An 11,245-nucleotide genomic window follows, 5' to 3' on the forward strand; every position below is an offset into this window, starting at 1 on the left:
TCTGCAGTGAGACAACACTGTGATAACTTGGGATGCTTTTGAATCTGAATTCTCCAAAACGTATTTCCCGAACTTTGTCAGAACGGCTAAGAAGCTTGAGTTACTACAATTGAAGCAGGTTTTAATGTCGGTAGCTGAGTATACAAACAAGTTTGAGGAATTGTGCCAATTCTCCAGGATTTGTCAGGGAGCTCCGGGAGACTTTGAGGAGTGGAAGTGTGTTAAATACAAAGGAGGACTCTGGAGTGATATTTTGAGCACAGTGGGGCCGATGGAGATTAGAGTTTTCTCTGAATTGGTGAACAAGAGTAGAGTTATGGAGGAATGTTCGAGAAAGGCTGATATAACAGAGAATGATAGCCAGAAGTTCCATCGAAAGGAGCACAATCAGAATATAGCACCAAGGGGCCATGACTTCAAGAGGAATGGGAGCTACTGTCTCAACAAGTCTTACAGGAATGGGCCAGGTCCATGTTACCATTGTGGATATTAGAGCATATCTCTCGATATTGTCCACGTGGAAGTACTCAGAATGCCGATCGGTCACAACGAGGTGGAGGTAATCATGGAACTGGTAACTAAATTTTGATTACATTATAGGACATTAAGACATTGTGTTTATTCATACCAAAGAAAAAAATGATGAATTAAGATGGAAGTGTCAAACTTAGAACCAAACCTAATTGTGCCGCTTGAGATATTTCCCTTAGGGCATTATAAAGCTTAAGGAGATTTTGGATTGACGTGGGGCAAATATTTAAATTCTTAGAGATAAATGAATTGGAGTGCAGCAGCAGAAGCACAGAGATTAGGAAGACCTTAGGACTGCTACATGTTAAGTTAAAAAGGAGGACTACTCTTGTGAACTCTTATGGTGAACGATATTTTCAAGGGAAAAAATTTTTGTTAGTGGGGTAAGATGTAAAACCCTAAAAATTAATAAATAATTAGATAATAAATTAATTATTAATTAAATAAATTAGAAAAAACTAAATTTTATAGTTTAAAGAAGTAGAAATAATTAAAATACAAATTTTAACACTAATTTTAAAGATTTTGGCCCAAAATTAGGCTGTCGGGCCAAACCGGTTTGACCGGGCCCTTGGTCCAACATATAAAACACCCAAAGCAAGCTCTCTTCCCTCTCATTTCATGGAAGCACGCTGAAGAGAAGGGAGAGTGCCGAAGAAAGCCCTAACCCTCAAAAGTAAATTTCAAATCCTTTTAACTTTCAATCCGGAACTCCGATCGCCACACCATCTGCGGCCACGCGACCACCACGGCGAGCTCTACAAAATCCACTGAACAATTTGGTAGGTAAGTCTCAGTTTCTTTTCCAGCTTCTTACCCCTTCATTTTCAAAAATCTTGAGCAATTGTGTTGATATTTTGTTGAATCTTGGTGTGTAGAATAAAACTAGCTTTGTGGACTTGTCGGGTCTTATCCCGAATTTTTGTTGATATAGTGAAAAATATCTAACTCTTGTGAACCATTAATAACTATGAACCCTAATTTGATTTTGAGTAATATTACTGGTATTAGATTAAATTGTGAGTCTTTATATTAAATTGTGAGTCTTTAGATCAAATTGGTGATGTTGGAAAGATGGAATTTGAGTCTTGGTGGCTGGGAGTTTACATTTGGTGAGGAGCTGAAGCGTTGAAGCTTGAGGAACGGTGAATTAAAGTGTCTTGGACTTTAGGGAGGAATCAGCCAAGGTGTGGTTTTGGTTTCTCGTAGATAATATATAATGTAACGTGAAAAATTAGGCTAGATGACCATAGGATAGGTTGAACTATGTGAACATGTTGAGGTTTAGTGATTTGGTGGATATGTTGAGTTTAAATATGTAAATGTTTGATAATTGATGATTATGGTAATTTATGAGGATTGATGAATGATTATGAGTTGTGGTATGATTTATTGATGAATTGAGTTGTTTTTTGCTATTAATTGTTGAGTTTAAATTGATAAAAATTGAGTATTGGAATGTTGTAGAAAGGGTGGAGTGGATGTGGAATGGCTTTGAGTGTATTTAATGTTGTTTGAAGTGCGAAACCATGGTTTAAGATTGTGGTTTTGCTAAAATAGAGGTTTGGAGATTTTTGGTAAAAACTTAATTTTTGACCAAATTTCGGCAAGGCATAACTCGGCTTTCAGATCCTCAACTTGTGTCAAACTTATTTCAAATGAAAATTGGGTTCGTGAAGTTTATGTCGTTCGAAGAACAGACTAAAAATGATTTTTTACAAAATCGTTATGCGCGCCAAAAGTTTGGTGTGTAAAAGTAAATTCTGCAGGACTTAACAGCTTTTTAACTCTTTTGAGGGGCATGCGTACGTGAACACACACGCAACGCAGACCCTGAACTCTGCCCAGATGTCCCGCGTATGTGAGAGTGTGCATGCGTACGCGGAATGGGAGAATTTACAGGCTCGCGTACGCGAGAAATTTTCCCTGCCCAAGGGGCTCGCGTACGCAGACAAGAATCGCGTACACGAGCATGGCAAATGATATCTCCACATACGCAAAACATGGCATGTATACGCGGAACCCCTGATTTTAGAAAAAAGTGGATTTTTTGTGATTTTAACCTATTTTTCTAACTTCCAAACCTCTACATTTACCTTCTAAAGTCCCAAATTTAGTTCTAAGATCATAAAGAAAGGGGTAAACTTAGAGAAGGAGTTAACGTGGAAGTGAAGATAGATTGTGAAGTGGTGATTTATGTTTAAGAAGTGCGGAATGCTGAATATGAAATGAATGAGAGCTATACTGATGATGATTAACTGATGTTGAATTATTGAGTATATTAAAGATGGGCATATTAATTGTGTATAATCTGTTCCACTATGTTGCATCCTTTTTCTCTCTGTTGTAAAGTGTGTCAAGCACTATATCCCATGAGTGTGGCGGGCATTATATCCCAAGAGCGTGGCAGGCACTATATCCTAAGAGTGTGATAGGCATGTCAGAGAGACGATATCTGGGTTAGCTACCGGGTGTGTCAGGTTCTGGCAAAGTAACCGACACGTTGGAATTGCCTATTTGATTAACTATGCCTAATTGCTATATATTCTACCTACTGTAACTGCATTCTATCTATGATTTCTTTGTCTGTATTGTTTGTCTATACAATTGAGAGATCCCTTGTCTGGCAGAAGAGTGAGGAGGGTTATTCCACCAGAGTTTTGGAGGGTTGGAGGAGAGTGAGATTGAGGTATTAAGTCATATTTGGATTAGAACCTAAGTACCTTAGATAGTTTACCTGGTTTCTGGTTTAATTTATAACTCTACGTTTTCAATCTGAATGTTGGAGATCTAGGATTGCCTCTGACTATTCTGGGACCTTATATATTATGTACGTTGGCACCTTTACCAAGCTGAGAACCTCCGGTTCTCATTCCATACATATGTTGTCATTTTTCAGAAACAGGTCGAGAGGCACCTCATTAAGCGTCTGGAGTTTCCTGTCGCAAGCAAAGTTGGGATGTTATCTTTTGTATTTTGGTATGTATATATATATGTATAGACTTCTCCTCTGCATATGCTTCACTTTTGTTCCTCCTAGAGGTTTCATGGAGAAATAGGAGTTTGAGTCATGTATTTTGAGTTGCTCTAGGGAATGTATTAATAAACCCCAATTTTAGGGTTTATTTTGTGTAGAATTTGGGGGGTTTTATCAATATTCTATCACACTTATCCATATAAAATGCATAATTTTGTGTCTCCTTCCTAATTTTGCTTGACGATTGAAAACATGCTTTTTAGGCCTTAAATATGCTATATTTTTATCTTCTTCTATTACCATTCGATGCCGTGATCTGTTTGCTAAGTAATTTCAGAGTTTATAGGGCAAGAATGGTCTAGAAGAGAGGAAGGAAGCATGCATCAGTAGAAGGAGCATGAAAAATGGAGCTTTGGAGCATTGGCATCGACGCGCGAGCGTGGCCGACGCGCACGCGTAGGAGCTTCGATTTGGGATTGGCGCGCAAAAGTTGACGCATCCACGCGGCTATGTAGGAATCTCTTTGACGTGTACACGTGCTTGACGCGTGTTGCTAGCAAAATCCCAATCGACGCGTACGCATGTACCACACGCACGCATGACGCTCGGCACGTGACTTCATTAGTGAAATCGTGGCTGGTGATTTCTGAAGAGCTCCAGGTCCAATTTGAGCTGAATTCTAGAGGGAAAAGACCTAAAGGAACAAGGAGGAAAGGGGGATTCACACATTAGACAAGTTTTTAGCTAGTTTTTGAATTGATGATTCTAGAGAGAGAAATTCTAACTTCTCTCGAGGTTTTGGCCTTCTCAATTTCAATTTCACTTGGATCCTTTGGTTAGATCTGAATTTAATTCAATTTTACATTGTTCTAATCTGTAGATCTCATTCTTCTACTCTCATTTTAGTGTTCTTGTTACTCTAGTTATTTGGATCTTGGATTTGGATCTTGTTTACATTGATTTCTATTAATGCATTGAGGAATTTCATGTTCATTGTTGTTAATTGCTTTATTGTTGTTGATTGCTTGTATTAGATAGCTTTAATTCAAATTCTCTTCTCAATTCCATGATTTCTTTCATTATTGCTCACCAAATGTTTGAGAAAATGTCAACTATAGCTATGGAGTAGATTTTCACTCTTGGCTTAGGGGTTGGGTAATTGGAGACACTTGAATTGTCAAAGCCTTTTGTTGATTGATAATTGGAAATTGCTAATTAATTTGAATGACACTAACTCTAGTCTTTCCTTAGTATTTGACTAGGACTTGTGGACTCAAATTGATTATCTCTACTTGACTTTCCTTCATAGTTAGAGGTTAACGAAGTGGAGCAATAACTAATTGTTATCACAATGGATGGAGGCAATGAGGATAGGAATTTCAATTCTCACCCCTAGCCAAGGATTTTACATTGATTGATTGTCATTCACTTGCTAGTTTAAGTTCTTGTTTTCCTTAGTTTAGTTGTTAATGTCTCATTGCTTTAATTCATTTTCATTTACCTTTCTTGTACTCAACTTTAAACTACCAAGAGGTCTCCTAACCAATGATGTGCATCTTAGGACAACTCCTAGGGAGAACGACCTAGGATTCTACTCCCGGTTATTGATATTGAATTATGGTGACACATTTTCTAAGTTTGATGCATTATAGCTTGTTGGTTTAGACTATACTCACGACGAATTTATTGGTAAAATTATATACCGACAAAATATCTCGCATCAAAATGGCGCCATTGCCGGGGAAGTTGCATATGTGTGCCATGTTGTTGGTTAGTGTAAATATGTTGATATGTGAACACTTGCATTTTTTCTTGATTATTTGCTAGTTCAATTGTTAGTTAGGATTAATCTTTGTTTAGTACATTTTGTTGTCATGAGCTCTATGCTTCTTTCATTGAATGACGCGTTCACTACCGGATCCGAGCTTAGCCTCTTTTGATCCGGAAATTGAGAGAACTATATCACATCTTAGGCAAGCTCGGAGATGGTTAGCCTTTGGAGGTAGTGAAAGGGTTCCTACCAATTCACCAATTGTACCCGAGGTGGAATCCGAAGCGTCATTTGAGGAAGAAACCGTATACTCTTCCATTGATACTACTAATACCTCTTCCATTGATTTAGGTATCAATACTATGGCCGCTCCAAGAAGAGTCAATCTTAAGGAAGCCGGTGCTTCGGACTTTGTTCTTCAACTGCTTCAAGTGCGTCATCCGGAGTTGAATGCTAATTTTGAGCTCAAAACCGCCTTGATCAATCTTCTACCCAAGTTCCATGGACTTCCCGCTCAAGATCCTATTAGACACCTTAGATACTTTCAAGGTGTGTGCTCAACAACTAGGCGGGAGGGTTCCGATGAGGTTGCTATTTGGTTGTTTGCCTTCCCATTCTCTCTAGAAGGAAGAGCTAAAAAGTGGTTCTACATTTTGCCGATGAGATTGTTGGTGATTGGGATTTTCTTAGAAGGGAGTTTTTAGATAAATTCTTTCCTCCGGAGGTGATGGATAGGTTGAGGAAAGAAATTTTATGCATTGTCCAAGGTGAATTGGAAACACTTTATGAGTATTGGGAACGGTTTCAGAAGCTTCTCGACTCATGCCCTCACGGCATGATTGACACTCTAGTGTTGATTAGCTATTTTTGCCAAGGAATGAAACCTCAAGACAAGATCCTCTTAGATGCTTCAAGTAATGGTTCCTTGACAAAGTATAGAACGGCAGAGGAAGCATGGCAACTAATCACCGATTTGGTCGAGTCCATCCAACATGCTAGACAAAGAAACACATCCAAGAACCATAAATGAAGTTTCTTCTAGTGGTGAGACCGCCGCTCTTACCAAAACCTTGGGAGAGATGACCAATATTCTCAAGCAACTCCAACTCAATCAACAACAACCTCCACCTCCTCAGCAACAACAATGTCAACAGTTGGTCCCTCAACGAGTGTGCGAAATTTGCTCTTGTTACTCCCATTACACCGATGAATGCCCAAGTCTCCAAGAGGACAATACCTTGGCGGCTACTAATGCCTACTACAATCGTCCAAACCAAGGTTATTACCAACAAGGAGGCAACTATAATCAAGGGAGTAACTATAATCAAAGTTGGCAAGACAATTCCAACCAAGGATGGAGGGACAACTATAATCAAGGATGAAGGGACAATGGTGGGAACCAAAGGTGGAACAACAACAACCAATAAAACCGGTATCAACAAAACCCTCCATACCAACACCAAAACCAAGGAAGGACCTACCAAAGCTACCAACCACCTCATCAAAGGCAAGCACCTCAATTCAACCAACCATAAGTGCCCCAAACCACCTGCCCTCCTTCCTCCAACCAAGATGAGACACTCCGTTCTATTCTTCAAGGACAAAAAGAGTTTCAAGCCTCGTTTAACTCTAGCATCAACGGTCTTACCTCTACCATCCAAGCCCTTCTTTCCTGTATAGAACCAACTTCTACCTCTAACGTTCAACCCTCAAACTCTAGTGCACTACCTTCTCAACCTTTACCCAACCCCAAGGGTGGCATCAATGCCATCACCTTGAGGTCCGGCACTAAATTGCAAGAGAGGAGTCCCGATGAGTCAAGCCCAAGAGAAGTCACTCAAAACGAGGATGTTGTTGAGGTAGAAGGCATTGAAAAAGAGGATGAGGTACAAGAGGTAGTTGAGGACGTGATTGCTCAACCAAGGAGCAGAGTTCTTAAGGATGGAAATGTCTTGCAAGAAACTACTCCAATTCTATTTCCCACGTTGGCAAGGAAAACCAAGAAGAAAGTTGAGCTAGATCCTAAGATGGTGGAGATATTTAAAAAGGTTAAGGTAACCATTCCTCTTTTTGATGCTATCCACCAAGTCCCTAAATATGCAAAGTTTCTAAAGAATTTGTGCATGAACAAGGAGAAAATCCATGATTTAGAAACTATTCCATTGGAAATCTCAATTTTGGCTTTGATGAGCGATATACCGGAAAAATGTGGTGACCCCGGCCCTTGCCTAGTCACTTGCCCTATAGATGGGATACAAGTGACTAGTCGCTTGCGTGAGCATTATGCCTTTGTCTGTTTATATCGCTCATCAAAGGCATAAATCTCGGTTGTTGCACAAGGATGTGGAATTTGATTTGAGTGAAGAGTGCATGGAAGCATTTGACAATTTGAAGATTGTTTTGACCCAAGCTCCTATTGTGAGAGGGCCTGACTGGACTAGGCCGTTTGAGATCATGTGTGACGCCTCAAACTATGCGGTAGGAGTGGCACTAGCTCAATGCGAGGGTAAAAATCCTTATGTCATTACCTATGCCTCTAAGACTTTAGATGGAGCCCAGTCCAACTAAACTACCACCGAGAAGGAATTGTTAGCAATTGTCTTTGCCTTGGATAAATTATGGGCTTATTTACTTAGCTCTAAGGTGGTAGTCTACTCAGACCATGCGGCTTTGAAGTATTTGTTGGCCAAGAAAGAATTGAAACCAAGTTAATCCGATGGGTATTGCTTTTGCAAGAGTTTGATCTAGAGATCAAAGATAGGAGTGGTTCCCAAAATTTACTGGCGGATCACTTGAGTCGCCTTGAGCACACAAAGGGCAATTCCACTCCTATCAATGATTCATTTCCTCTTGAGGGCTTGCTAGCAATATCCGAGGTGATCCCTTGGTATGCACCTATTGCCAATTACTTGGTTGCTCGCACCTTTCCTCCCAATTTTTCTCAACATCAAAAGGATAAACTCAAAAGCGAATACAAATATTATATATGGGATGACCCATACTTGTGGAGATGTGGTGCTGATCAAATAATTAGGATGTGTATACCACAATCCGAATTTCAGTCTATCTTGGAGGCTTGCCACTCTTCTGAGGGTGGTGGCCACTTTGGTCCTCAAAGAACTGCTAGAAAGGTCCTAGACTGTGGATTTTGGTGGTCTATACTCTTTAAAGATGCATCTCTCTTTTGTAGCTCTTGTCCACAATGCCTTAGGTTTGGAAATATTTCCAAGAAGAATGAGATACCCTATCAAACTATGTTGTTTTGTGAAATTTTTTATGTTTGGGGTATTGACTTCATGGGCGCTTTTCCAAACTCTAATGGTTTCATATATATTCTGCTAGCTGTTGACTATGTTTCCAAGTGGGTGGAGGCGATTCCCACCTGAACTGATGATGCTAATGTGGTTTTTTCTTTTACTCGGAATAATATTATTTGTCGCTTTGAATCACCACGAGCAATCGTGAGTGATCAAGGCTCTCATTTTTGCAACAAAAGGATGACAGGGTTGATGAAGAAGTATGGTATCATTCACAAGGTGGCCATGGCATATCACCCCCAAACAAATGGCCAAGCCGAAATCTCCAACCGAGAAATCAAGCGCATATTGGAAAATATTGTGAAGCCTCATAGGAGGGATTGGAGTTCTAAGCTCGGAGATGCGCTTTGGGCCTACCGGACGGCCTATAAGACACCAATTGGTATGAGTCCGTTCCGGTTGGTCTATGGAAAAGCTTGCCATCTCCCGGTGGAGGTAGAACATAAGGCTTATTGGGCCATAAAAGAATGAAACTCAAGATTTAGGGGGCCAAAATCGAAAGGAAGTTACAGTTGGTGGAGCTTGAGTATCTTCAGTTGGAAGCCTATGAGAATTCAAGACTCTACAAAGAGAGGATGAAAGTGGTGCATGATAGAAATATCAAAAGGAGAGAGTTTAGAGCTGGGGACCTAGTCCTCCTCTATAACTCAAGATTGAGGTTGATGCTAGGCAAGTTAAGATCAAGGTGGGAAGGACCTTATAGGGTGGAGAAAGCTGAGCCATATGGAGTCTTCCACTTGAGTCACTCTTCAAGCCCCACAATTCTCAAAGTTAATGGTCATCGTTTGAAACTTTATCATGGAGAGAAGATGAAAAGCAATAAAGAGGTTGAGGTGTTCCTTCTTGAGGACGCACCCAAGGGCGAAGAGATCTGAGCTCATGACCGTCCAACTTTAGGACGTTAAAGAAAAGTGCCAGGTGGGAGACACCCCACCATGGTATGATCTTCCTTTGTACATAGTTTCTTGCATATAGCCTTTTGAGTCTTTGTGAATTTGGTGATTGCTTGAATTTGGTTTTTGTTGAATTACTCATGAGGAGTTCATTGATAGTGGTTTGATTGAATTGGAATGTTGAAGAAATGCTTAATCTTGAGTGTTACATGAAATTTTGAGTGTTTTTGAACCTTTTGGCATGCATTACTACCAATTTGTGCTATAATTGCCCCTCCTCATGTGTATGAAAAAAAAGGGGGGTCTATCCACGCGCAAGCGTGCTCTACGCGTGCGCATCGACGCGCTTCCACAACTTCTAGTACTAAAACCAGAGAGTTGTGTGACTTTTGTGCGCGTTTGGTGCTGGGAGCACAACTGCTCTCCACGCGCACGCGTCACTGAAACTTATGCGTCCCTTGTCATTTTGCACACCCACGCGTAAGCGTGGGCAACGCGCACGCATCGATTGCGAATTTTGGAATCTCTTGTGTAAAAACCAGAGAGTTATGCCTACCTTGTACGTGAATTGTGCGAGCGACACAACTGCGACCCACGCGTATGCGTGGGAGACGCTTACTCGTCGGTCGCCAATGCCGCCATCCACGCGTGTGCGTAAGGCACGTGCACGCGTCGCTTTTACTGCAGCCAACTCCTGGTACAAAAACCAGAGAGTTGTGCGTACTTCATGCCAACTTTGTGCGCAAGGCACAATTCTATCCACGCGTGCACGTCAACTGACGCGTATGCGTCCTCTCCCTTTTCTGCTACCCACGCGTATGCGTGGGGGACGCCTACGCGTCACTTTTCTGTTTCCACCATCCATGCGTACGCGTGGATGGCACGCACGCGTCACATCCCAGACGCACCTGAAATGCAGCGCACCCTGTTTTGAACAAATTATTTCACTTTCTTCGTCCATTGCTTCTTCCTCTCTTCCCCCATCTTCATACCACCTTGTCTCCACCTACAACCACCGGCGACCACCGCCTCCGGCGACCAGCAACTCCAGCGGTCCCACATTTTCTCTCTCCTCTCTTTCTTTTCCCTCTCCTCTCCTATTTTCCACCTACACTCCACCTTGCTTTCTTCCTCTTCTTCTCAAGGTTTTACCACCACCCCTTCCTCTTTCTTCTCATTTTAAATTTTTCTCTTCTAAGTTGCATTTAGTCTCTCTCTTTCTTTTCTTCTTGGTTGCATTTTTATTAATTGATTATTGCTTGTTTGTTTTCTTTCATTTCATATTTTCCATGGGTGTTGAACTTTGAGTTCTCTCTTGCTTTGATGGGTCATTTTGATATCTCTTGATTCCTTTTTGATTATGTAGTGTGGTTGTGATAGTCGATATTCCATTTGGGGTTTATTTTTTTGAATTTTTCCTACTTGCTCGTTGTTTGAATATTGCACACCAAGTGTTTGTTGAAAGGTACCTACACCATTTTGGTTCAATTTGACTTTATGCTCTCAACTCGATGCCTCTTTTTCATACACTTGCCTTTCCTTTATGTGCATTGAGCATACTTTGCTTCATGTTTACTTTTCCTATGCTCATTACCCTTGACTTGCTTCCTTATTGCATATTGCAAGATTTGTGAGTCCACCCTCTCTAACTCCAACTTATCCCATTCAATGCTTCGTAGTCTTGGAGTTAGACTAGGTGCAAGACTCTCTTGTGCCCATTATCTTTCTTGCATATGCTACCTTGTATAATTCTTGA

The 11,245-nt window shown here is 40.8% G+C and overlaps 1 protein-coding gene across 1 annotated transcript; it reads left to right on the forward strand.

The window, feature by feature from the left end:
• Window positions 8,777-9,471, forward strand: LOC107647785. Its single transcript, XM_016351837.1, has 2 exons — window positions 8,777-9,031; window positions 9,082-9,471. The coding sequence occupies exons 1-2, from the start codon at window positions 8,777-8,779 to the stop codon at window positions 9,469-9,471; spliced, it is 645 nt and encodes a 214-aa protein (XP_016207323.1).

This window comes from Arachis ipaensis, chromosome B01 (genome assembly GCF_000816755.2).
Source record: "Arachis ipaensis cultivar K30076 chromosome B01, Araip1.1, whole genome shotgun sequence".
NCBI lineage: Eukaryota > Viridiplantae > Streptophyta > Magnoliopsida > Fabales > Fabaceae > Arachis > Arachis ipaensis.

Excerpts from the sequence above, each read along its gene's own strand:
- LOC107647785 (XM_016351837.1), top strand. The coding sequence starts at position 8,777 with ATGACAGGGTTGATGAAGAAGTATGGTATCATTCACAAGGTGGCCATG. Across the intron at positions 9,032-9,081 it reads CTTGCCATCTCCCGGTGGAG|GGGGCCAAAATCGAAAGGAA; the intron begins GTAGAACATAAG and ends CTCAAGATTTAG.